General features: G+C 38.9%; 4 protein-coding genes across 8 annotated transcripts; 3 read left to right on the forward strand and 1 right to left on the reverse strand.

Annotated features, from left to right (window-relative positions):
* The first annotated feature begins 55 nt into the window (after positions 1-55).
* LOC112200050 (protein-tyrosine-phosphatase MKP1) lies at positions 56-4,301 on the forward strand. Its single transcript, XM_024341050.2, has 2 exons — positions 56-3,012; positions 3,872-4,301. Exons 1-2 carry the CDS (start codon positions 529-531, stop codon positions 3,941-3,943), a joined length of 2,556 nt encoding a protein of 851 aa, XP_024196818.1. The 5' UTR covers positions 56-528; the 3' UTR covers positions 3,944-4,301.
* A 124-nt stretch (positions 4,302-4,425) lies between these two features.
* On the reverse strand, positions 4,426-9,003 carry LOC112200051 (coilin). Of its 3 annotated transcripts, none has more exons than XM_024341053.2 (13): positions 8,725-9,003; positions 8,562-8,626; positions 8,205-8,480; positions 7,691-7,921; positions 7,514-7,583; positions 7,210-7,287; positions 6,703-6,955; positions 6,530-6,570; positions 6,138-6,335; positions 5,811-5,882; positions 5,583-5,729; positions 4,979-5,249; positions 4,426-4,860 (listed from the first exon to the last, which is right to left on the reverse strand). In XM_024341053.2, exons 1-13 carry the CDS (start codon positions 8,914-8,916, stop codon positions 4,688-4,690), a joined length of 2,067 nt encoding a protein of 688 aa, XP_024196821.1. In that variant the 5' UTR covers positions 8,917-9,003; the 3' UTR covers positions 4,426-4,687. The 3 variants fall into 3 exon arrangements, with proteins under 3 accessions (XP_024196821.1, XP_024196820.1, XP_024196819.1); XM_024341052.2 differs by having other exon boundaries at positions 4,426-4,875; positions 6,703-6,940; positions 8,725-9,002; XM_024341051.2 differs by having other exon boundaries at positions 4,426-4,875; positions 8,725-9,002.
* An 808-nt stretch (positions 9,004-9,811) lies between these two features.
* Positions 9,812-15,175, forward strand: LOC112197874 (glutamate--glyoxylate aminotransferase 2). 3 transcript variants are annotated; one of them, XM_024338799.2, is made up of 14 exons: positions 9,812-10,019; positions 10,712-10,899; positions 11,118-11,183; positions 11,276-11,393; positions 11,982-12,063; positions 12,171-12,258; positions 12,416-12,574; positions 12,882-13,055; positions 13,155-13,286; positions 13,697-13,762; positions 13,870-13,934; positions 14,315-14,406; positions 14,490-14,646; positions 14,768-15,175. In XM_024338799.2, the coding sequence occupies exons 2-14, from the start codon at positions 10,783-10,785 to the stop codon at positions 14,895-14,897; spliced, it is 1,446 nt and encodes a 481-aa protein (XP_024194567.1). In that variant the 5' UTR covers positions 9,812-10,019; positions 10,712-10,782; the 3' UTR covers positions 14,898-15,175. The 3 variants fall into 3 exon arrangements, with proteins under 3 accessions (XP_024194567.1, XP_024194565.1, XP_024194568.1); XM_024338797.2 differs by having other exon boundaries at positions 10,716-10,899; XM_024338800.2 differs by having other exon boundaries at positions 10,778-10,899.
* A 7,554-nt stretch (positions 15,176-22,729) lies between these two features.
* On the forward strand, positions 22,730-23,663 carry LOC112197992 (cyclin-dependent protein kinase inhibitor SMR6). The gene has a single exon (XM_024338975.2). It carries the CDS (start codon positions 23,118-23,120, stop codon positions 23,466-23,468), a length of 351 nt encoding a protein of 116 aa, XP_024194743.1. The 5' UTR covers positions 22,730-23,117; the 3' UTR covers positions 23,469-23,663.
* Positions 23,664-26,700: the final 3,037 nt, after the last annotated feature.

Genomic DNA, 26,700 nt, shown 5'->3' on the forward strand with positions numbered 1-26,700 from the left:
ACTTTGACCCATTCTGCCCTTTTCTTTTTCTCCTTCTCCTTAGTCCTTACCGAACCCGACTCAGCCCAACTCGCCCCTCCATAACTCAGTCTCTTCCTAATCTCCTTCAAACTTGAAAGTGTGTGTCATACAAACCAAGAGACCATCCTGCTTGATATATAGAATTGTTCAAGTAAGTGACTTTGATTTTTGATTTGATTTGATTTGAAAAATAACTCTCTGGCCTCCATTTTCTTTTTGCTTGTCTATGCTGCTAGAATATATGCGCCCGACTTCGAGGGTATTACTGGGTCGTTTTCGTGTTTGAATTTCCTTTCCTGATTCTAGATTGAAAAGTATAACTAAGAAGAGAGAGAGAGAGAGAGAGAGAGATGGGTCAAGTGTTTTAGGTGGGAAATATGAGAGGGGATGGATTTTCAATGGTATTAATGCCAATTTCCAAGCTTGATGGTTGCTATGCCTTTTCCACGAAGAATCCTCTAATGGGTAGCAATTAGAATTTAGAGGAGTTTATTTTTCAAAACCGAGATGTTGGGTGAGGAAGAAGAGTGTGGGCTTGCCGCCGGAAATACTACCCGGAAAAGTTATCTCCGGTCCATGTCATGGAGTGACCGTTCACCTTCCAAACCTAATCCTTATCCAAAGCCTCAGCTCAATAGTAAAGCAAGGTCTTGCTTGCCTCCACTTCAGCCTCTTTCAATAGCCAAGAGTAATGTTAAGGAGTGGCCAAAGCCGGGTTCTGATGATCTTGGTGTTTGGCCTCAGCCCCAAACCCCTAGAGGGTCGGTTAAACCCTTTCCGGGTTCGAATCCCCAACTGCCTGGGAGAGAGTTCGAGTTTAAGAAAGATAAGCTTGCTTTTTTTGATAAAGAGTGCTCCAGAATTGCAGAGCATATATACTTGGGGAGTGATGCTGTGGCTAAGAACCGTGAGGTTTTGAGGAAGAATGGGATCACCCATGTGCTCAACTGTGTTGGGTTTGTGTCTCCTGAGTATTTCAAGAATGATCTTGTGTACAAGACGCTCTGGTTGAAAGATAGCCCCTCGGAGGACATTACGAGCATTCTGTATGATGTGTTTGATTATTTTGAAGATGTGAGGAAGCAAAGTGGGAGAGTTCTTGTGCATTGTTGTCAGGGAGTGTCGCGGTCAACGGCTCTGGTGATTGCATACCTTATGTGGAGGGAGGGCCAGAGCTTTGAAGATGCATTTCAGTATGTCAAGGCAGCAAGAGGGGTGACAAACCCGAATATGGGTTTTGCTTGTCAACTTCTGCAGTGCCAGAAGCGGGTGCATGCTGTGCCTGCAAGCCCCAGTTCTGTGTTAAGGATGTACAGGATGGCCCCGCATTCACCGTATGATCCTCTTCATCTGGTGCCAAAGATGTTAAACCATCCAGGTCCACAAGGACTTGACTCTCGTGGTGCGTTTGTTGTGCATGTTCCATCTGCTATATATGTCTGGATTGGAAAGGATTGCAACACAATGATGTCAGACAACGCAAGAGCTGCTGCCCTTCAGGTCATCCAGTATGAGAGGGCAAAGGGTCCAATTGTGGGCATCAATGAAGGCAAGGAGCCACCAGAATTTTGGGACGCTCTTTCCAGTGGTCTTTCAGCAGAGGATTGCGGCAAGGGAGATGTCCAAATGGAAGAAACTTTTTCTTCTGGAGGCGATAAGGTTGCTGCACTGGCTTGTATTCCGGTGGGTGAAAGAAAGGTTGGTGAATATGATTTGGATTTCGAAATTGTCAGTAAGGCACTTGCAGGTGGGGTTGTTCCACCATTTTCAGTATCAAACACTGAGTCGGAAACTTGCCTTCCGGCCAGAGAAAATGGATGGGGCAGATTGCGGCAAAAGTTTGCTAGTGGAATTATGAAGGATTTGGTCACATCTTCTGAGCTGAACTGTAAAACTACCCCATCCAGTGATGGATTGGATATGGTTGTGGAAGTTAACAAAGAAGCAGAAGACCCTGTTTCCTTGATTGAGCCTTTATCACCATTGTCAGCGCCAAGCCACTTTTGTGGTTCACCAGATTCCTTTGAGTGTTATCCAATTAGTAGCCCAAGTAGGATAAGAGATACATGTCGGGAAGTAGGACACTCTGTTGCTCTTACCAATCCATTATCGTTTCCGACAACTGACTGTGGGTCACCCGATTCTTGTTCTGGGTTTCCTGATAACAATCTTAAGTTTAGCTCAAAATCCCCAACACTCTCCCCTTCAACCTCTGAATACTCTAATTCATCATTTACCTTTTCACCCTCATCTTCTAATTGGTCGGACTTGTCATACTTGTCTTCTCAACAGCCTTCACCTTCAGGCTTGGATTCTGCAGATCCATTATGTATTAAGCATAGTTCCATAGCCGATAGCTCACAGTTACCTTTTAAAGAATCTCTTTCTTCACCTAGAGAGGCATTTTCAGCTAATCGTACTTTGGAAGTAACAAATACATGTTCGACATGTAAAGGGATTTCCCCTTCTATTGCAGAGCGTAGAGGCAGTAAACCTCCACCTCTAATGTTGCTACCCTCAGTTGAAGAATCACCTAAAGTTTCGAGGAATTTGGTACGCTCATGGTCGTTTTCCTTACCTGACTTGGATGATGATCTGATGGACACTGATTGCAACCAAGCCGAAAATGTGAGCAACAGAGAAGAGCTAATGTTGGATGTTGACATTGGTAACCCTGAAAATGAATTACAATCTGAAGCGACCAGGGAAGCTGCAGAGGTGATTAACCCTGTTTTGTACCAGTGGCCTTCTTTGAACAAAGTGGTGATGCATCAGTCTGCCAAACTTCATTCTAGATCAGCATATCTTTTGCTAGCTCCAGATGCGACTGTGGGTGCAAATAAACCTGGTGTCTTATTTGTCTGGTTGGGACGTGATATTTTGCATGAGAAAGGACAGAATGCAACATTTGAGGATAGCCATCTTCACTGGGAGACCATAGGACGCTGTTTCCTTGAGCATATGGGTTTGCCTATGAGTGCCCCTGTAAAGGTACATTGCAATTTGTCCGTCTCTATCTCTTATTATTGCTTATTTTGTCTTACAATATCTACTCCTTTTTATATCCAATGCACATTAGTGAATTAGAGTTTTTTTTTTTTTTTTTTTTTAACAAATGGTAAGTGAAGCATCTAAATCTAGCAGGAAGAAAGATAACTGATACTTCTTTTAAATAGGATTTTTTCTACCCCTGAGTAATTGCTTTTCCAATCCAATTTCACCAGGGCTCTAATTAGCAACGTTTAACATAATGTAAAACTCGAAAGCTAACGATTATACTGGTGGACAAGCTAATATAAATGATGAATAATTTCATGAATGGCCTGTAAAGAAATGAGATTAGCATAAACACAGAGCATCCATTTTCATCAACCAAGTCACTGTGAACTAATATTGGATCATTTCACTTCTGATTTGTGTTGATGGGGAAATGGCTGCTGTAGCCTAATATGCTGATTTTGCCTGTAAAGGAGCAGATTAGCAGAAACACCCTGTATACATTTTCATCAAGCAAGGTGCTCTGATTTAAACACTGTATCACTCCAGTTAAATCTAGCCTATGATTAATACCCCTAACCACACATCCAACATGTATTGGAACCACAAATAGACAAGCCACAAAAAAGGAAAATGTTTCTAGTTTTCAATATCACAGTAAGTTACAAATAACTTTTATCAGAAAGCATTGCCAATACTCTATGGTTACAGTCATGAACAGAAACTCAGCATACTGACCAAAAAAACTGAAATTCATTACTTGGTCTCTCTTTTTCTTATGTGATGCTTGCTGCTAATCAATTTTTGTTGTTTCTTTCGTTGCAAGTCTAAAGATGCATTTTAATATCTGCAGATAGTAAGAGAAGGTGAGGAGCCAGAGCAGTTCCTGATCCATCTCAGCTGTAAATCAATACAGAACACATAAAAAGACAGACATGAATAAGACAGAATTAGAAGGTCAGAGCTTTACATAGGATTTGGGTTCATGGTCTTTCAAGCATACTGGAATGGTGGGATGGATCAGTTGCAGATTGAAAAGTCGGGTTGGCATCCCGGGCAGTTCAAGTGTTTCATATATGCTTGTGTGATGTATGGAGGGGTACAGAAAATATGTACAGAGGACAAGTATGCTTTATGTAGATAGGTTTTTATTAGTAAAATTTTGTTTTCCGGGCAGACAAATTATCAGTTGAAATAAGTGTATCAAGTATATATACTTACCCGTCCAACATCGAAGGTGTTGCCTTTTAGGGTGAAATGAAAAGCTTATTTGATTTTATGCATGAAAAGGATGGTAACAAGTAACAACCAACGATTGAAATTTCTGGAAGTCCCAGATTTCTGCCATTGTGAGGTTTTATTAATGAAAAATGATGTGGTGAGACTGTTAAAGGGTGTATCTTTTGATTTTAGAACAGTTAATTGTTTCTCTTCATATCTGAGGAGAAACGTAAGAGCTCATTAAGCAACATTCTAACATCATCATCACGACGATTCAAAAGGGTGTTCTTCTACGGACCCTTAAAATTAACTCCCACTGTACAGTACTTCGTCGAGGTTTCCTTTTTACACCCAAAATAACGTCCCTTTACTACTGTCATAAGTTAACAAAATCACCAGCCCCACTTCATCTGATTGACAGACCATATATATTTATTACAGATCTTCCTCATAGCTCACTTTGCGCTCTTAAAAGAGCCATTGTTGGACCCAATGCGCTACCCCTCCAGGGCCTAGATGTCCACGAGCTACTTCCTGAACCATCATTTTTACCCCAGCCTTCTTCCTGAGAAAGCTCCGCTTTCTTCGCATTCAATGCCTGGCTGATTTCATCCCATGCACCTGCTTTTCCATTTTCTACATATATAAACAAGACGAGCTATATTTGTGAACAAAAATATATTCAAAATTCATTATGCCTCTAAACAATAGATTCCTGGCATGGAAATCTAATTAGTACCTTGTGCACTAGCACGAGTTTCCTTGTCATTCTTAATGCTGAAACCTGATGCAGCAGCCTGAGTTCCCTTGTCATTCTTAAGCCTGAAGCCTAATGCAGCAGCCTGAGTTTCTTTGACATTCTTGAGCCTGAAACCTGATAGAGCCCTAGTTTCCGTGCCATTCTTGAGCCTAAAACTGGATACATCATTTTGATCTCCAGTGACTGCTTTGGCTGTGTTCAGGTTCCCATACTTGACAATGCGGACATCGATAAGAGAAGAATAATCTATCTGCAAAGGTTCTATTTTGTCAGATGCTAGCAAATCACAGATATGATTCATATGAACAAGTATCAATGACAGATATTATTCATATAAACCAGTAGTTCACAGCCTCTGCCAGGCAGCTAAAATGGTCATATATAATTTGTTAGAAAAAAAATGGTCATATAGAACTGTAATATTGTCACCAATACGCAGCCACCAATAACTAGATCATACAATAAACCCAGGCTGTGCAAATAGTGATAATATTTCATACACCAGCAGTGTAGTTTCTATCATGAAATAGAAACAATGCATATTATCAAATTTATGATTATTGATTGAGTGTAGCTCAAGTACCTCTAAAGAACCATCTTCCCCATAAAGGGATGTATCTGGTTGAACCTCAGATTCTTCATCTGTCTCCTCAAAAACAATGGGATATTCTGGAACCTGTACTAGCACAATCTTATTTGATTGAAGGTTGTACCGTGACACTTTTCCAACCTACATGAACAAGAAAATTATTTATTGTTAACTTTATATCCACAAATAGTCGGTAGAACTTAAGAGAAGAAAGAGTCATACTCGATAGGAAGACACTTCAGGGGTCCAGCATGATGATAATTCAATCAACCGATATGCAATTAGATCACCTTCCTGCAACGCATTAAATGCAAATTACGGTATCAAATCTTCAATACTAAACTACTGAAACATGAAGGATAAAAGTTATTTAATATGGAAATTATTTTCAATATCATCCTAATGTAGTAGATAGTAATTAAGGGTCAAGAAGCTAAAACGGGGGCAATACGAAGCTAACTCCCACAACTCTTTATTTTTTGCATATTTTTCCTATGAAGAGGAGAAGAAATATCCATCAAGCAGAATGAAAATAATAAAGCAACAAACCTTCGGTACACTGGTAGAGAGCTCAAGCTTATTAAAGTCTATGGAATAATTTTCAGGAATCTCTTCTTCAATACCAGGCATTTTAGATGACTCTTGGTACAGATCTTCATAGTTGCTCTTATTTGAATATGATGTTTTCTCCATACCCCATTTTTGACCCTTCTTCTTGCTGGTTATTCCATTCCACTGAAAAGTTTTCTGGAGGCAGGAATTCAAAGATTTCAATGGCATCAATAGTTTTAGTCATGACTGTGAAATAGAAACTATAAATTAAATTAAGCATCAGTTGGTGTGTGCCATTATAAGCCAACAAACAGACTTACCCAAGCCTCCAAAGTGATTTGGAAAAAAAAAAAAGAATTCTATAATGCTTCAAGGAGACTGAAACATACCACTGGAATTTCATTCTGCTGGAAACTCTGATCTGCTTCCACTGGAACAGGTAGATACATCAGATAATTAACAAGATGTCCTTAATCAACTAGATGTACCCATAACATCAATTACGAAGTCAAATGGCATAGCAAGGTTAACAGTTTATCAGAGAATTCAGACCCATATATACCTTTACCGAGGGGTGCAAAGCGAATGTGTCCTGGCCTAGTTACTACAGGAACAACGTTGTCTTCTTCATCATTATCTGTATTTGGTTCATCTTCTTCAGAGCTTTTCTGATTATCTTTGTCAGATAATTGCTGATTAGCTTTGTCAGATGATTGTTGATCAGCTTTGTTTGATGATTTCTGATTATCTTTGTCAGATGATTGCTGATTAACCGGTTTGCCTACCTGTGTCTGATGTAACTGCAAAATGGAACACTAAGGAGAAAAGATTATTGCCAGAGGAACAAGTAGTCTTTCTTGTAAAATCATACATACATACTTCTGGACATTAACATAAGATGGAGAAGCAAGTACTTCCTTTTGTAAAGTCATGTAGGTGGTACTAAACAGAACTTATGACGTCAGGCATTAAGTTTTCAGAGGGCTTGCATACAAGCGACTTACGGCACACAAGTGAGAAATAGAAATATTTATCTATAATCATTACAAATTTTTAAGCATCACATTACCTCTTCCTTCTGAGCTTTCATGTTTTCCCTCTTCCATATTCTTTTGGCCTTTTTACGTCGAGCACTTCTACTAGGCAACTGCAACAAGAGAGAAAAAGTTTCAGTGCACACTTTCAAAATCTTTATATGAATAAGGAAATGTTACCAAATCACAAAAGAGTAACTCCATTGCCAAGTTTTACTTCATGCATAAGATTACTCTAAGAAAGAATCTCAGATATATACAGATGCCCAAAAATAAGTAACAAATCAAATACCGTATTATACACACATACAAGACAGATGTAAAGCTGGTATTCAATACCTTTTTACTTTCATCAGGCTTGTCAGATGAAACAACACCGTTTATGCCATTCTCTTGAAGCTGACTGTGCCTATAAAAGATAACATTAGGGACAAGAAAAAATGAGCAAATGGAAAAGTGTGAGAATGACTAGCAGCTCAGTTTCATCACCATATATGTAATAGGGCTACAAGCTACCTGTTTGCACTGGGTGTAGAATGACTTATGTTGTTGGTCCTTTTATCAGTTTCAGAGGTGCTTGAATCATCCAGCCCACCCTCTCCAGTAGTTGACTTTTCCTTCTTGGAAAGACTCTTTCTAAGACGACGCTTACGAGAGCTTCTGTTCTTGTCCTCTTGGACATCACCTTGAACATCTTCTGGGACAACTGAACATCCTCCAGTAGTAGCAGATTTACTTCTCTTCTTCCTGAAAGATATAATGTATAATGTATTCAGATACCAAAGAAAATGCATATAACATCATAACAGCGTAACATACATAATGTTCCGCAGGGATGCAGTCATAAACTTATAATGTCCATAATATCATCGATAAGCTCATAAATAGCAAGAATTTGGAGCATAAGTAGTTCCAGGAAAGACTTAACATTCAAATTACTTAGTTAGCATGTAAACCCTATGTCAACTCAAAGCCAACACATGCTAAACATTAGGTGCATTAATCCATGAAAAACAAGTAAAATCCATACTTGGAGCTCTCAGGTTTATTTGATCGCTTCCTTTTCTTGGAAAGTGTGCTTGTATCGTTGTCCAGCGCATTTTTAACCGGCAATATATCTTCCAACTGGTCAGGTTCATCCTCTTCTAGCTCACTTTCATACCCTCCCTTCTCCTTCTCGAACTCCTCATTAGCCAGAAGCTTCATACCTCCATTCACAAGTTGCCTCTCCACGATTTCTTCAACCTCAATACAGTTTCTTCCATCCTCAATCATGTCAACTTCAGACACACCTTTCCTTTTCACACTGATTACACAGAAATGTTTACATAAAAAATAAACCAAAAAATTCACTAAAAAAAAAAAAAAGTAAGAAACGCAAACTGACCTGACAATATCTCTATCCTTGAAAATGCAGGTGGACTCAAACGGCGGCAACACAAACTCATCCATCTGCAAGAGAAGGCCATTTGAAGTGACAAATTCGTATCATTTTATTTTCGAAAAATGGCAACTTTGAGGTTGAGATTAGGGCAAAGGAGGTAGCTTACGGAGATGAGGAGGCCATCGGGGCAAGAATCGTGGAGGTCGAAGACGTGGAGGAGATAGGCGGCGAGGTCGGAGATGGTGCGGTGTTGAGGTTTCAGGAGAATCCAGCTCCGTCGGAGTCCGTCGGTGCTCTGTGACTTGCTCAGAATGTGCCGGTCCTTGAATTCCACGCGCAGCCTCACAGTCTCCGTCATCGTCAGAGCATGAGAGAGAGAGAGAGAGAGAGAGAGGAGCGAAGGCACCAGGTTCTGCCTAAACCCTCGGTTGGGGTTTCAGAGCACCGGGAATGCTTTCAGCTCTGATTTTCTCGTGGCTGTGGGCCTGGTGCAGTATGGGCTCATCTTCTTGGGCCTGGACTTGGACCTATTATGCGTTGGGCTTTCGAGGCGGGGGTCTTGCCAATCCCTCGTATATTTCTCAATTGTTCAAGCGTCGAAGTTGTGCTTCGAAGTTTCTGGTTTTTGTTAAAATAATGGTGCGTGAATTTCCTAAAAGGTACACTCAAGACTTTCGGGAATGCTATTCTATTAGAATAGGGTTTTTTAAGATTCTAAGGAACGATTCTTTTTGTCGACCTCATAGAGGTGTTTCATTTTTGTACCGGTTTGTTGAAATTTAATGAAATGGCTAACCTATTTTCGATAATAAAAAAAAAAAATATATATATATATATATTCCAGTTAAAGATTATATTTTCTTTTCTAATATAGATTTTTTTCTTGTTATTTCAGTATTTCACCAATTACTAAATTTTGATTTTGAATGTAGAAAAATGAAAAAAATAGACTTCTCCAAGAAATGTATTCCGCAAACCAACCAACGGAGACTTATATCTTCATTCAAAACTTTTTACAATTATGAGAAGCAAATTAATCGAAGATAACAAAATCCATCAAGGATTGAAACCAAGCAAGAAATATGCACCACTCCATTGTAGAATCTATACTACCTACATAGTGAAAGTGACCATTGCACAATGTGTCAAAAAACGAAGATGAACCCGAAAGGCCAAATGCCCCTCGTTATCTACCAATGACTCATAGTTTTAAGCTGCACCACATTTCTGCACCGATCTTTATCTCTTGGCTCAATACGGGGAAACTACCAATAATCCATTTATAAATTTTCAGTGGCTCTGCTTCTGCCATTCGCGGTCAGTTCATGTAGTGCCACATAATATGCCTTCATATTTATACGTCACTCTTTAACATTCCCAACTTGTGCGTACCAGTCCAGAACCCACCTGGCTTACTCTGCCACCCCTTTCCTCAGAGTACCCAGCTCTTCTAGTTCACAGGTAGCTATGTCATGGCTTATCTGAGATTGCATTTTGCTTATAAATTTTGTTTGTCGGTGACCTTTTTCATATCCATGTGTTGCGCTTATCAATGGGTTTGTTTTCTTGGTTAAGATTTGTGTTTGTTGCCTCCTAGTTCATTTTCATTTGTTTGTTCAGTTTGGATTTCTTTGTTCAGGCAGTTTTGAACGAAAGATCATATCTTTTCTAAATCTGTTGGGATTTTAACTTTTTATCATCTGGGGTTATTTATTGGGTAATTGAGTATCTCTTAAAAGCTTTCTTTTGGCCAATCTTGTTTAGGATTTCATAGATGATATATGTGACTGCGCTTGCTCATATTCCTGTAGTTTAGGTGTTAAGAATGAGCGTCAGAATTGCAAGTGTGATCCTTTTTTTTAATTGGGTAATTTATTGCATATAATCAGAATGATTATGCAGTTTATTAGTTTAATAGTTTAAATCTGAATTTTTTGGCTCAAATGACTGCTGTCATCTTCCACTTATTGACACATAGTGACAAAAAGACAGTGGCCGCATAGAAGTCAGTAAAATAATTGATGAGTTGATGGATTTGAGTCTGTGATGAATGGGTCAATATTCAAATTCAAATCGTCATCTTTACTTCTTGTTTCCCTGTTGATCTATCTGGTCTTAAATCACCGTCATTTCCATAACCTCCTCTAAATTAGTCAGGTTAGGAACTGAGTACATAAATCTGTTGCCTTACCCTTGTCATCGAAATTGAAACCTGTTAGCAATCATGCCACCGAAGGCATTGGACTATGAGTCACTGAATGAGAACGTGAAGAAGGTTCAGTATGCTGTTAGAGGCGAGTTGTATCTTCGAGCTTCTGAGCTTCAGAAGGAAGGAAAGAAGGTATAAATACCAGTTCTGTTTGGTTCTTTTGTTTGGTAATTTAGTTGTTCTTGGCTTGCACCCTTGGAAAATGGGTCTGCATGCAATGCTTCTAATTGAACATATGGATTTGTGATCGGAGACACAGACTTAAGTGGATGAATAGTCCCGGAAGACTTGGCTATTTTGCTAGTGATTCCCACTTTTACTGTCTCATTATTTCGGTTTCTTGTCTGCAGATCATTTTCACAAATGTTGGGAATCCTCATGCTCTCGGACAGAAGCCTCTAACTTTTCCTCGGCAGGTCCATCACTGCTTTTCAGATTGAATTGTTTGAGTTGTTAACTTTATTCATACCTATACAACTTGTCTGACCAAGTAAATGTTCTGTTACAGGTGGTTGCTCTATGCCAAGCTCCATTTTTATTAGATGACCCCAATGTAGGACTGCTTTTTCCTGCTGATGCAATTTCAAGAGCTAAACATTACCTCTCAGTTACTTCTGGTGGTCTAGGTATTCACCCTACCTGCCTTTCATGTTATGTTATTACGTGAAAAGGGTTGGACAACTCAAAATGTACTGAATAATTATTCTTTATAGATTGTACTCAAACTACCTCAAATCCCACCATACATGCACAGTCGCACACTCACTGGCAAGTGCTGCCATCTTAAGTTTTGGCAAGCCATATATCCATTGATTGTGATTCTGTCAAATTCAATTTTTGTTTTTTACTTTTCTGCTTCCTTTGCTTCTCCAAGGTTTCTTCTCTAGCGGTACCAATATATGTAGCATCCTGATCACCAATTTCGGATCATCTGAACAAGTCATGTTAAATCGAAACATTTTTTGTTTTTTAAACGTGGATATATGTTTTATCTCATTAATAGTTCTTGGGCTCGTGGATATTTTCTGTCCAAAACAGACTTCCATCTGACTTGTTATTGTTTGTATATGTATCAATTTTTATAACCATGGGATTGCTTCATCCTCATTATCTTGAATAGGGAAACTATGGCTGAGAAGAAGTTCCATATGATTGTCAAAAATTGACAACTTTATTAATGAGTTGAAAATTGATACAATTTCCTTCACATCTAGGTGCTTACAGTGATTCTCGAGGTATTCCTGCAATAAGGAAGGAAGTGGCAGAGTTCATTGAAAAACGTGATGGTTATCCAAGGTGATGATGGCCAGATAGAAATCCTTTTACCTTTATTTTTGAGTGATAATGTGTTCACTTGGTGGTAAACTTCTAGTGCTTATTGCTTCTTTTTGCCCCAATGTCAGTGACCCAGAACTCATATTTCTCACTGATGGTGCCAGTAAAGGTGTAATGCAGATCTTAAATGCTGTTATCCGTGGTCAAGGGGATGGGGTAATAGATATATTACATATTTTTTTCGCAGATCATAGATTACTTTACAGAGATATTCCATTTTCATTCATTCTTTTCTCTCCTTGCTTACTTCAGGTTGTTTTTATGATCCCAATGCTATATCCAAATATATATGCTTAATTTTGTGTACCGTCAGGTTCTGGTTCCAGTTCCACAGTACCCGCTTTACTCAGCTGCAATATCTCTATTTGGTGGTTCCCTTGTTCCGTATTACCTGGAAGAAACTGCGAACTGGGGTCTCGATGTTACTGATCTTCGCCAGTCAGTTATAATGGCTCGCTCCAAAGGAATTACTGTTAGTATGCCTTTTCTCTAGCTTGTTTATGGGAGAATGTTGTGATTTGTTTTAATACTAAGAGTAAACTAGAGCAACGATTGAATAGGGGTGGGGGAGCACAATCTGAATTGACACTTGAAAGACCCTTTAATAGGGAAATATTTCCTCTCCAATATTCACCGCTTTACCCCATGACTGTTTATGTGTGGCCTGTTTTCTGTTGAATATGGTGTTAATCAATGCTTCTCATAAATAATATTCAATAACTGTGATGGCTTTCAGTGAATGTTTGTACTACCAACTAATTTTTATGAAATATGGTCAGGTGAGAGCAATGGTGATTATAAACCCTGGTAACCCTACTGGTCAGTGTCTTAGTGAAGCTAATTTAAGAGAGATAATAAACTTCTGTATCCAAGAAAACCTGGTCTTGCTTGGTGATGAAGTTTATCAGCAGAATGTATACCAGGATGAGCGCCCCTTTATTAGTGCTAGAAAGGTGAATATTACTGATCTATTAGAATTGTCTGTATGAACCTTTGCCTATAGTTTCAGCTTAAGCTAATACCACTTCTTTAATTTCTGATGACAATGGAAGGTGTTGATGGGTATGGGACCATTCATAAGCAAGGAACTCCAGCTTGTTTCTTTCCACACTGTGTCCAAAGGATATTGGGGTGAATGTGGACAGCGTGGTGGATACTTTGAGATGACAAATATTCCTCCACAGGTTCGTTTCTCCATAAGTTATTCTTAATTATATAGAAAGGTAAAGTAATGTGATCTTTCAGATACATGTAGGATTTAGACTTTAAACGAAAAAATACTCAATGTGATATAAAGTTTATGAAAGGAAGGGAAGGGATATGCAACAGGGTCAAGATTTTGATCAACTCAAAGCGTCTTATTTCCAGTTAAAATATGTCGGTTTATATAGAAAGAATTGAGCTAGTTTCCGTTGGCATGGTAAAGTAGTGTAATTTTTGCTTGATGCTTTCCCTAGTTCCTTTTCAAAACATCTGGCCATGTTCTGGTTTCTGTAAATAGATTGAAATCAAGCATCACTGTGATTTTTCAATTCAGCTTCAGTATTTAAACTAGCAATTCTTACGTTTATTTATGTTTTGACATGATGCTCAGACGGTTGATGAGATATATAAGGTTGCATCAGTGTCACTCAGTCCAAATGTTCCTGCACAAATATTTGTGAGTGAGCAAATACGTCATGTTGTGTTTTTCTATGTGGAAGTTGACACGCATCTCTCTGACCAAAACTATTTATCTCATTTGAAATATTTACCGTCTATCTACAGATGGGCCTTATGGTCAACCCTCCCAAACCTGGAGATATTTCATATGAGCAGTTTGTTAGGGAAAGGTATGCCTTCTAATAGTACAAGTGAATAACTTTTGAATTAAATGCAAAATGAACTGTAGAAATTTCTGCTTTTCCATAATCAATGCTAGTCACTAAAAGGGTAGGTGCTAAGCTTTCTCACACAGCTTTTATCACAAGTCTCGTGTAAAGTTACAATGTGCATGAGAACCTTCCGAAAATTATTATAGATTATGACAAAAAGAAAAATACTTTATTCCCATAGTTTGTTATAAAGAATCAAAATGTTATTATTGGTCTCCCTTGTAAAAAGAAAACTTATGTCTTCACCCATTTGATATCTGGAATATTAGTGGTGAATGGTGTCAAGATATGTCTTCTTGAAGCTGTAACTAATGGTGCCTACATTGCTCACTTGGCAGCAAAGGGATCCTTGAATCTCTGAGGAGAAGAGCACAGTTAATGACTGATGGATTTAACAGCTGCAGAAACGTAGTTTGTAATTTCACAGAAGGTAAAAATATTTGTAAAGTAAATAATACAGGTTCTTACAATTGGTTGTTCATGCTAAGCAACAGGTGAGAATATTGGTTATAGGTGCCATGTACTCATTCCCTCAAATACGCTTGCCACCAAGAGCAATACAGGCCGCTAAAAGTGCTGGAAAAGTTCCTGATGTTTTCTACTGTCTCAAGCTCTTGGAAGCCACAGGCATTTCCACTGTTCCTGGTTCAGGGTTTGGACAGAAAGATGGGTAATTATTTTTAATGATCCTCGTTTCTCAGTTTGAGAGTATGATGCATAATACTTGTGTAATACACTGTACTGCAACAGAAATATCAAAATGATGAGCGTGGAAATTATGTTTCATGTAGGGTCTTCCACTTGAGGACAACCATCTTACCAGCTGAGGAAGACATGCCTGCTATCATGGACAGTTTCAAGAAGTTCAACAATGAGTTCATGGAGCAATATGAGGATGACAGAGGCTATTCAAGGATGTAAAAGATCTTGAAAATAAAGTTTCCCCGTATGTCCAGCTTTTCCAAGCTGTTCAATGTATACATTGCAAAACTGTCTACGTTGTTTTTACATTCTGTCCAAAATTACTTCCACCTCTTACATACTTCATCATCTCTATTTATAACACTGGCTTCCAGCCTCTAATGTAAATTGCAGAAGTGACTAAGTTCCCAACTTTAAGCTAGAGCCTAGATGTGACCAATTGTGATGTGTGTGGCTTTACAAAAGCCTTTATTTCCTTTCTGTGATAATTGGGTCCATGAACTTTTCCTCTTTTTTGGTAAATATACGATTTATCCTCCAAAGTCCAAACCCATTCGGGACCTTTGGGACCCTGCACTTTTTTTTCTTTTTTTTCCTGACGTATATATGAACCTAACCTACCCAGTCTGGCTATATTTGATTGCACAGTTGCACTATCACTATAACTTTCCTCTTTTCTGTGGGAGTACTATTTGTGTGTGGCAATGTATAAAGGTGTGAAAGCATTGGGGAATGGGAACACTGACAACTTCATCTACCTACACAGATCTTGATCTGTCCCACGATGAACAATGTGTGACTTTAATGAAGACTGAAAGCATCGAATATGGAAATTGGAAAACTAGCGAGTACTTGTGTTTTTTCTTTTCGTTTTCTTCTTTACTTTTGCTTTCCTATATTTTCCTCAGGCAGCTTGTTTTCTGGATATTGATTGTGTTTAACCATATGTGCTTGATGTGTCTGGTTCAATGAGTCTCACTTATTACTTCAATCCGTCCAGTCTTTTCATAAGTAAGGGAGTATGGTAAAGATCATAATGACATATTTATCTGGTGTTGTTGGGAGTAACTGAGTTATCAGTTATCACTGTCATGAATATGGGCTATTGAGTATTGTGAGTTGATTCTAGATGACTTTCTTTTCTTTATTTGATGGAAGAAAATCGGACCTTTTTTTTTTTTTTTTTTGGAGAAAGAAGAAAATCGGACTTTGAAGTTCATCTAACAATGTCACTAAATATACCAACTTTCATTTTATTCATAACTAAAAAATGTTTAGGTTACTCTCTCTGAGAGGTGGGTGGAGGTTGTGGCCTCCTGGCGGCGGCTTTGCAAATTGGACTGGAGGAGATGAGATTTCCCTCTCATCTAGTCAACGGGAGATTGAACGTGGCGGGGTTCTTCGCTGTCGACTTCCCAAAATGCTTCTTGTTTTCTTGTTCGGGGTCGTCTGCTTTGGCAGTAGCGATGGATGGTTATCCTGGGTGGTGCGAGGTAGTGGCGTTGGGTTGTGATCCTGGGCTATCTGGATCGGTGCCTGTCTTGGGGTCTCGACGCTTAGTGCTGCCTGAGCAAGAAGATCTGGGGCCTGCGATCAGCTGGGGTGCAGACTGGTGCTCTGGGCGGTGGCCTAGGGTGAGTTCTAGATTTCTGTTGATGGTGGTCGAGGTTTGCAACGACGTTGGCGATGTCAACTACCTTGGACTGAGGTTGACTACGGCGAAGGTTGCGGTGGGCTGCTGGGTCAAATATTTTCGAGCGCTATCGTTGAAGGGAGGCAGATTGGTGGTTGGCGGCTGATGGATGGGGTGCCCAAGTGGATGGGTGGCCTCATCAATTCCAGCTGGGCTTGGTACTCTATTGGGCTTTCTTCTGCTAGGGTTTCTTGTTTAGGTCTGGGCTTGGATTTTATTTATCTTTTACTATTATTATATTGTAAGGACTCCATCTACTCTGGGAAATGAGTTCATAGGGTCTCTCTGAGAATATATCGCTAAATATGTCCGTAGCATCTGTGCCCCTTTGATTCTCATGGATGTTTTAGGGTAGTTTTGGCTGAGCGTCATGATCTTTAAAAATGTTGAATTACTTAGGTAGTGACTCTTTTGACAGTCCCACAGGGATGAGTCATTATGTGTAATTTCGCTGATCAATGCAACAGGTTGACAATTCTCTCAAAAAAAAAAAACAAAAAAAAAAAACAATGTCACTAAATAATAGACATATAGTCTTGATGGCTCATTATTTTTCTAAGCTCTTGTTTAGGAATTTCATGTATTTTTGGAATTGAAAGGTTTTTCGTCTCCGTTTATATTGTTAGAAAAATCTTGTATTTTTGAAAGGTTTTTCTTCAAAAGAAGTACAGATTGGTTTAGCTTTAATGAGGTCGATGTAGATTCACTAGATTGACGTGTGATTCAGTGAGTTTCACTCATTAATTGGTCGATGTAGATTGATGTGTGATTCAGTGAGTTTCACTTATTAATTATTATTATTACTTCACCCCCTATAGTCCTATCACCAGTATCACATATAAAGGACTGTGGTAAAGAATCTGTCCTAGTATTTTATGATCTTTAATGATCGACTAACTTAACTTGAACGTAACGGGGTTGTTGGTTAGAGTTTTGAGTTATCTTGTCATTAATATGGGTAATGGGTCAACTCGATCTACTGATCTTCCGGTTGAATTCATAGGGTTTCTTGCCTACTCATTCAATATTATTTATGGATGAGGAATGTGATTCTTCATTTTTATGTCTTGTCTACATGATTTTTGATTTACTTGGTGTAGTAAACGAAGAAATCGCTTACAATGGGTATGAGCAAGGACCAGAGAGAATGATTGGAATTTTAGCGTGGATTCCACCAAAAGATAGATAGATGTCTGTCGAAGAAAACATCTGTATGATATGAAATGGAAAAAGAAATTGTTATTTTACGAAGTAGATATTAGGTAGGCAAGCTGACCAATCTAATTAGTAAGAAAACAATATGTATAGGGATGCAATGGGGCGGTTTGGAATGCCATCTCCATTTCTAGGGTCACTCTCTACCCCCATTCCGGCCCCAATCTCAATTAAAATATATTGGAGATTTTTTGTCCCGGTCCCAATTAGGATTAGGCCTCCAGACCCGCCTCAAATCTCCAATAAGAATTTAATAAATAAAATAATTTTTTTCTCATATTGTATTTTTTTAAATTAAAATCTACAACAAATAAAATTAAAACATGATTAAATTCATAAATTATAATTCAGTAAGTGTAAAAGTCAAAAAGAGAGAGAGAGAGAGCGATAGGAATTGAGTTGTTTTTCCGAAAAGAAAAGTTCATTGATTAGCGATTGAAATAGCTTAGAAGGGTATCCTAATGGGGAGCGTACAAAGGCCATAAAAGCCTAGATCTTAAAACTAAAGTAAAACTAACTAGAAGATGTACTACATCAACCACTTGTTCTTGTACAATAAAGCTCAATTCTGAAACTTTTCTATATACACTAGAAAATTTTGAAGGTAAATCTTCACCATCCACAAGATAATTACCAACAAAAGAACCATTGTCATGACCTTGAGAATTGTAGACCTAGCAATCAAAACTTGCGATCTGAGTATGCAGAAGATTAGCAGACCAAACAAAACTAGACTGGACCCAGCATAAGGGACACTGCTTGCCAATGCATGCAATTGTGGTACTCACAACGTAATTATACCGAGACTTTTTATAGAATCTAGAAAGGCTCAATCCACCTAAAATTAAAATCAATAGACCATAACATATAAAAATAGCATAAAAGAAAGAAAAAACTCATGCCCAAAATCACCTGAGTCCCAAATCCAAACCCATAGAGAGGTCTGGCCCAACAGAAGGTCGAACTGGGCCCAGAAGCAACCCAAAATCTTGAAAGGGTGATCTGATCTGGACACCTAAAGTCGGGCACCCTTATGCTGTAGCATATTGCCATTGAAAGCCGCTGTCGCCTATGCCCCGACCGACCACCACTTCATGCACCTTCTGCCTCCCTGAAACACCACCATCAGCATCACAACCCAGAGTCTGAATGCCCAAATCCAAAATTTGAGGGACCAAGACCAGAATAGATAGATCCCTGACGGCGACCACATCACCCACTATAGCAGAAACCAGCCAATGACCTCACAATCCAGACAAGCGCCGCCATCCATTATAACTAGTCACTAGTCCTTCCGAGATTCACCACATCGGAACCAAAGGCCACCTTTTAGCCGCCCTCTTCATGGCCGGTTCTAAGCCAAAAGAGATCTGCCATGGCAGATCCGTACCCATCAGGAATGCATCAGAAAAGAGAGGTCAACACATGCGATCGTTTTCGGTGATTGCAAACGGTAGAACCACAACTGAGATTGCGCGCAATGTGCTCGACACTGATAACGGTGCCGCTAGGGTTCGCGAGAGCAAAAGCAAGAGACATCTCTTTGTGTTGGAACGGTTGGGTTGTTGTTTGTGAAGTTAGAGTTTATATGGTGCCTTTTATATTGTAAAAGCCTAGCCATTAAAGTAAAGTAGACAAGTAGTAAATGTATATATTTGTGTTTTATATTATAAAAATAAATTAATATAATATATATATATATATATAAATTAAATATATGTATATACTATTGGGGCAGGTTTGGGGATGGACACAATATCATTCCCGCTCCATCCCCAATCTTAGATAGCAGGGATTGAGGATCCCCATCTCCATATATAGTTGTCTTTGAATTCTCCCCCCATTAGGGGCTGGTATCCAATGGAGACCCGCTGAGGATTTTTGTCATCCCTAAATACATAAGTAAGTTATTAAGGAGAATGAAATTCACACTTCTTAATTTGTAATCCACACTCATTCTTTCATTTTTTTGATTTTGTTTGAACTAATCCATGAATAATTGTCATTACTTAAGCAAGTCATTATATATCCATCCGCTACCATTAACAAACAGACAAGAGGTTGTGGGGGTACCCAAGGTTTTAAATTTCTCCGAAATTTCCGTCGAAATTTCCGTAATTTTGAAGTACCGAAACGAAATTCATATGCTATATCATTTCCGTCAGAAATTTCCCGAAATTTTCCGTACATTTCCACGAAATCCTTAATTTCTGAAATATCTACACACACAATATATATTTAAAAATTCACACCGAAATTTTGTCTGAAATTTCTCTAAAATTTCTGTTAAATTTTTATGTCACCTACAATGAATTTTTATTTCATACTTTTATAGAGAAAATATGAAATTTTGATTTTTTTTTTTGCAATCAAGTTGAATACAACAAAAAACTTTTTTGTTTTTATCTGCTACAAAGTTGAATGCTCCAACCATAACATGATTTCCTTTTTACTTCGTCTCAAATATTGTATGTTTCATACATTGTAACATCATATTACGTAATTCCACAATATCCGATATATGGATTGCATGTGGAAAGGGAACAACACGTACACATACAATAATCATGTGATGAAGTACGAAAATCATTTCCAAAATTCATGTACTTGGGAGCAGTATTGTATGATACTAAATGAAAGCAGTTCAACCAGTTAGATCGAACCACATCATAGTAGCTTTTATATTCCTTTTGTTGTACTTGTTCATTTTCATTCACAGAGTTTTGGTTTTACGTGCCCCGCCCCACCCCACCCCCTTGTAATTTTCTAATTATTAAAAAAAGTAAATCATATTTACATTATCAATATACAACACATTATCAATACACATAGATAAAAACAGTAGTTTAGCAACCTACTACAGTACTAGTTAATTACTCGTCCATATAAAATATCATAATTATATTATAAATATATAATTTTAGAGATGTTACATTATAAATAGGTTTATTATAGGTTAGTTTAGCCTATGTAAAAGTTTCATTCAAAAATATTATTTTATAAATGCAATTAATTTGATTTCTTTATTTTTAACCAAAATTTCCACCGATATCGAAACTTTCTCCGAAATTTCCTTAAATTTGAAGTATCGAAACCGAAACCGAAACCGAAATCTGAAACCTTGGGGGTACCACAGTGGTATATAAATGTAGACACACACTACTCACTTAATGAAAAAGCAAGCCTATAGACTATGATAACAATACGACATAGTAAATAGGCCAAGTACAAAAGACTTAAGGGCGACGATGATTTGGGCACCCGGTCTCTTGAAGCTCTCCCGATCGCGGCCACCGTCATTGAACCCCTCAGATCGGGGGCACATCAGCGTCGCCTGTTGCCTTCCATCTCTAGGCACTGGAAACGCGTCTGCGGCTGGGGCGAACCTGCTTTCCAATCCCAACCTCAATCTACAACCCTAGCAATGCTCGCCAATCAGCAGCCATCAGGAGGTGGAGGACGGGTGGTGTTGAGTTGGATCTCCGCCGCACCCAAGCATCCCTTCCTTCAAGACATATCGAGATTGCATTCTTCTGCCAAAGCTGCCTAGCCGTTGCTTGCCAGACTGCCTCCTTCGAGATCAACAGATCTCTCATTCTCTTCATTGTGTAACCCAACCAAGACTGCCCCATTTTAGTTGCCAAGAATCTAATTCAACGATCAAGTCATCTACAGTTTCCTCCTTGCTTGCTGTTCTCGTCGAGTCGAGATCGTTCTGGCGAGATGTGCTTGCAGTGAAAGCACCCAACCCTTGGCATGGATGGGTTGTCGTTGAGAAACGTCGACGTTGGAGGCGTTGGAGGGTTGAGAAGCATCAGCAAGATGTGGAGAGGGAACTCCCACTTAGAGAGAAGACCAGCGTAGGTCTCCATGGTTGGAGCACCACACAGAGGCGGCTAGGTTTTGGGAGCCACGCAGAGGCAGCCATTGAGATGTAAATCATGTAATAGCCACTTTCTAGCTCTGTGCGCCTCCTACCGCCAATATTATCCACAAATTTGCAATAAAAATTACAAAACTAGCAGTAATAGCAATAAAAAAATGGTGAAATTCTTATAAAAAGACAACATGAATGTAAATTATTAGAACAACATACCACATACCACATATGCTAGTAATAAAAGTATTGAAATACTTATTTAAAACAACAACAACAAAAAAACTTATTCACGTGGCGATTTTTTATATGATGATTGAAAATATTGTTGATCAAACAACTTAACAAAATACGTACTGTCATTTAAAGCGAGATGATTTTTTCCTTTCATTTTGATTCTAAGTTAGAAACATACAAGAAGATCGAAGAATAATCATTTGATTTGACATGAGATAGGCAAGATAAGTATAACGTTTGATTTCTTTTCAATAATTACTATTTCTTCCCATCATATCATGCTTGTTGCTTTACTGAATTATACATGCATCTAAAATAATTGTTCAACTATGATAACCGTGCTTGAACAAATGGACGGATAAATTTAATTGGTTCAATACATATCATGATCATACGACATTCTACGGGTGACAAGTCATAACCATAATGAATGAGTAAATTTATCCAAAATAAACGTAGTAAATAGGACGTGTACCATACTTCAAAGTCTTAAATTCCATTATCACATTTTCAACATCATTGAAAATCATGATAAGAACAAAAACCTCAAATTAATTCAACGATAATGATTCATGCTCCTAAATATTAAAATCATTACTTTAAAATCAAAGTTATTATATTAATTATTTTTTACTGCATACCGCACACAATGAATTAATCTAATGACTTTCGACTATGAAATTTTATTACAGAACAACCCTAAAACAACCCCGATATAAACAACTAAAACAAGAGAACCCCCTCACGGCCTCACCCTATAGAAAAGGAAAGTCGGAAGGGGAATAATATTTGAAGACTGGTGATGAACCCCAGACCCCCTCCCAAAATTTGGCGCCAAAATCCTGCCAATGGCTCACCCAACCTCCTCAGCGCGTGAACCTCACGCCTGTTCCACGTGGACCCCGCAGTCCATGTGATTGTGGGCCAGTGCCTCACCGTCCGCGGACCGCGGTCAGCTGTTTCCACGGGCACCCCTTTCCCTCCTCATGTTCTTACTTCTTCCTCCATATTTATTTCACTCCCCTCTTCCCTCCTCCTCTGCTTTGCTTAGGTCACGAGACTTTCCTCGGGTTCTTTCTTTCCCTTTCATTCTTTCTCTGAGATTGAGTGAGCCATTGGTACAAATAATAATGAACAGAACCATCCAACTCTTTCTTTCTCTTCCCCTTTAAATTTTTTTTCACCCAAAACTCTGCAACACCAACCAAACCTCTTAAAGCCCTCCCTTTTTCCCTCTCTCTCTTTCTCCATCTCTCTTTCCTACTGCTTTCATTTTTATTCGCCAGCTTCTCTTCCTTCAAAAATTCCCCATCCCTTTACCAAAAGAAAACATCTTTGTGATCCATCCTTTATTTATTCGATTCTCTTATTCTCTGCTATATTAGCGGCTTCACTGAGTTTGGAGTCAAACAAAGAGATGGGCTTTTCTGGCGAGTTAGGCTTGGATTCCGACCCCCAGAAATGGGTTATAGCCGGAATTCCGTTGCGGGCTCCGTTAAAGCCGATATACACCATTGCCAACCCGGTGGCGGACATCACCGAAGCAAACCACGGCGGCGGTGACGTGGAAGAAGAAGAAGAGTGTGGTTCGACGACTCCGACCGCTGCGGAGGCGAGAATTCCTATCAGGCTGACGTGTCCGCCTCCGCCGAGGAAAAGGAAGCCGGCGGCTGCTTCGAAATGTAACTACGGTAGTGTTAGAGAGTTCTTCACCCCTCCCGACTTAGAAAGCGTCTTCATACGCCGCCATGTCGAGAGGGCTAATTGATATTTTCAAAGCTTTAATTTTTAGGCGCACTTTCATCAGTCTGATTTGTTTTTACTTCGTTTTGAATTTTTTCTCTCTCTCTGTTTCTCAGTATCTTTAGAATGTTAATCTGTACTGGCCAGTTAACTAGGAGGAGGAGAAGATAATTATGTATAGCTAATTATCATAACTAAATAAAATTGCTCATTCCTGCTACTATTGCTTTGCTCTGCTCTGTTTCTTTCACTCTTGCAATTCTCTCTTATTTTTCAAACTGTGACTCATGTCTTCCTTTAAACTGTTCATAGCCATGCGGATTGCCTATGTATGACAAATCCAAGTCAAGAATCTTGGCAAGCATCCAAAAGTTGTCAAGCTCAATAAAGAGGGTAAACAAATCGTTTTTAATTTGGTTAAAATTGCAAGATAAGGTTGCTCTGTTTCCCTCTGTTTTACCATGTACTTCCATGACCAAAGACTCACAAGACTAAAAAGCCCCACATCAGGTTCATAACCCTTAAACTCTAAAGACCCAGATGACTTTTTGGATCTCTGCCATCATCCAAATTCAGACTTGGAATGAGTTGGGTCTATGAATCAATCAATGTCCCACACGCCATGGAATGACCCCCCACCCACCTCGGACTGTTGTCATAGTGGGAAAGAGAAGGTTCTCGGTATATTGAAGCTCTATCAATTCAAATTGTGGGTGAGGACAAACCACATGTGGATTGAGATTGGAATCCAATGTGAGTTTTGAACGGTCCTCATTTTGCACTTTCATAGCTTCAAGTTTTTATTTTATTTTTTTTCCACTAGAGCTTCAAGTTTTTATTTGCAGACCACCAATAATTGAGAATCCCACTTATCTAGCTAAGTTGATTTTTAAAGTTTGAATCTCTTTGGATTAGAATATGGAATGTTTATGGAAAAGTAAGTGGCAAAGGGTGGTTCACCTAATGCAGAGGGTTCCCCAATTAAACAATGGCTTCTTGGGATCAGTAATTATGTATAGTCTGTCTCTCTGCAAGAACAATAGGGTTGCAACGTCTGGCAGAGACAGCAAATGTTACTTGGTTTAATCCATTTTGATTTGGGATTGGATTAGTTTTCTTAATTATTATATAATCAAGTCTTTTGCTAAACCGATTCCATTATTGGAGAGAGACCACATGGAGGGAGCGAAATTGTATGCAAATCCTAGCAGGCTATACATTAAGCTTAGGTTTGGTTTATGTGCTTTGTTTAAGGAATTGTTAAGTGGGGATTATGATAGAATATGCCAAAGGGATCATCAAAACTGGATTTGGTGGTAGTGTTGGAACCACGTTACATTTAACTAGTTTTGGTCAAATAACTTGCCACATGTTTACTTAACCTAGCCACCGAGTAATACTACTGCACTGTGATTAGTCGAGTCTTCAGGAAATTCAACTTGCATCCAAGTTTTACACTAGATTTTGCTACATATGGTATTTCGGAGCAATGATATTCAATGGTGAATTTTTTTTTTTACGACATGTCATCTTTTGAAATGCCATATAAAGTGTTGACAAAATAGGATAAACCCTAATCCAAGTTTTTGGGTTCTTAAGTTTTCCGATCTGAGATCAAGTTATGAACAGCTTTTGATCTGTATGCTAGCTGGTGTCTGTCAAAAAATGAATAGAAAGCTCAAAGTGATCTTTTTGTGGGGGCTGCTCCATTGTGTAAGCAATCTTTTTCCTCGAAACTGATAACTTGTAGTGCTGCTTTTGCTCCGTTATGATTGCTGCTTAGAACGAACTGAATGGCAGTCAGATCCACCGGGATTAAAATGTGCCATTGAAAACCAAAGAGACCTTTGTGATTGGCTCGTATGTGGTGAGGAGGGGCCAGAGTGAATTTATAGCTGGGATTACTGGTACTTTATAATGATGATGATGATGATGACATATCCTCTGTCCCAAACTGGCAAAATCTTGTACAGTAGAGGCACAGGGTTTTCTCATTAAATATTTAAATTACGAAATTGAAAGTCGTTCGATTAACTAATTGTGTAGACACCACGCTAACAAATGTTCATATAATGAACTCATCCAACGTTTCTTGAATGGCAAGTCGCAACCACTTCTTTTGGTTAGTGGGTTTGGGCGGCACCGAACCAGACAAAATGCCCAGTCGTAATCGTAGTTATGTAGTTCTGCCTGTTAGGCGTGGCGGAGCCTCCATCGGCAAGTTTGTCTGGCTCCCATGTTATTCCAAATCTTTGATCATAAATTAGAGAGAGAAATTACTGTTGGCTCATGTAGTATATAGCTTTGCTTTAGTTTCCTTTGCTTACAATGGAGTTAGATATGAGGGGGAGTTGGAAACTCAGATGCCTTAAAAGTTAAAACTATTTTACAAAGCTTCAACACTTTTGAGTTGCTAAACAACATGCTTTGGCCATAAAAGTGTGGAGTTGAACGCTCTGCTATGGGCACCAAGGAATAATTTGCTCTTCGGCGGGGGTGTCAAAATCTTTATGTTTTTAGTATCTCTGGTTATTGATAATTCATATTTAACGCATTATCAGAAATCTAATTTAAAAGATCATATGTTGGATTACCCTTTTTATGGGATCTAACATAGCTCACATTGCCATTGTAACGCCCCAAGCTGCACCTCACCAGCTTAAGCACGTTACAGTGTCGCGAGTCTTTAAAACATAAACCGAACGCTCGATTTACATTTTAGAGAACCGCTAGACCTTTTGTTTGAAAACTTTTTGTAAAAACACAGTGGAAGCTACAAATACTTTTGAGGTGAAAATTCGTTTCATTCGTCTAAATCTTGGAATTAGTGTTCACACAAATGGTACGAACTTCAAGGAACAAGAGTGTGACTAGATTTGGCACACAGTTGACTGTTCATAAGTCTCGGAATATGAAGTTCAAGGAATAGAAAGGTAATGTACCGAATTTGTTCTGCACACCCAGCTCCGTCTGCTATTGTCCCATTACCAGTGCACAGTACCTGCATCCAAACTGTTGTAGGGGTGAGCTTTCGTCCTCGCTGCTCTACAGGAACTCTACCATGACTAGGTTTGAAACCAGTAAATATATATTTGGGATCCCAGTATGAGGTAAAAGTAAAAGGGGAAAGGTACGTGAACGACAAACTTTGAGTCCTCATGAGAAGCAGCGACTGCTCTGGAGAGTTTATGCAATTTCCGGCCACAGCTTGGGCCGCATTCGGTATGGAAGTTCCTCCTCTCGCCTTCCCCTACACG

Source organism: Rosa chinensis, chromosome 4 (assembly GCF_002994745.2).
Source record: "Rosa chinensis cultivar Old Blush chromosome 4, RchiOBHm-V2, whole genome shotgun sequence".
In the NCBI taxonomy this organism is placed as follows: domain Eukaryota; kingdom Viridiplantae; phylum Streptophyta; class Magnoliopsida; order Rosales; family Rosaceae; genus Rosa; species Rosa chinensis.

What these genes read in the sequence shown, in the direction of transcription:
- LOC112200050 (XM_024341050.2), top strand. Translation starts at nt 529, where the DNA reads ATGTTGGGTGAGGAAGAAGAGTGTGGGCTTGCCGCCGGAAATACTACC. An exon ending in CTATGAGTGCCCCTGTAAAG is followed by an intron (nt 3,013 to 3,871) that starts GTACATTGCAAT and finishes TAATATCTGCAG; the next exon opens with ATAGTAAGAGAAGGTGAGGA.
- LOC112200051 (XM_024341051.2), bottom strand. Translation starts at nt 8,916, where the DNA reads ATGACGGAGACTGTGAGGCTGCGCGTGGAATTCAAGGACCGGCACATT. An exon ending in AATAAACCTGAGAGCTCCAA is followed by an intron (nt 7,922 to 8,204) that starts GTATGGATTTTA and finishes TATATCTTTCAG; the next exon opens with GAAGAAGAGAAGTAAATCTG. An exon ending in TGAAAGCTCAGAAGGAAGAG is followed by an intron (nt 6,956 to 7,209) that starts GTAATGTGATGC and finishes TTTTCTCCTTAG; the next exon opens with TGTTCCATTTTGCAGTTACA.
- LOC112197874 (XM_024338799.2), top strand. Translation starts at nt 10,783, where the DNA reads ATGCCACCGAAGGCATTGGACTATGAGTCACTGAATGAGAACGTGAAG. An exon ending in TCCGTGGTCAAGGGGATGGG is followed by an intron (nt 12,259 to 12,415) that starts GTAATAGATATA and finishes GTGTACCGTCAG; the next exon opens with GTTCTGGTTCCAGTTCCACA. An exon ending in ATGTTCCTGCACAAATATTT is followed by an intron (nt 13,763 to 13,869) that starts GTGAGTGAGCAA and finishes GTCTATCTACAG; the next exon opens with ATGGGCCTTATGGTCAACCC.
- LOC112197992 (XM_024338975.2), top strand. Translation starts at nt 23,118, where the DNA reads ATGGGCTTTTCTGGCGAGTTAGGCTTGGATTCCGACCCCCAGAAATGG.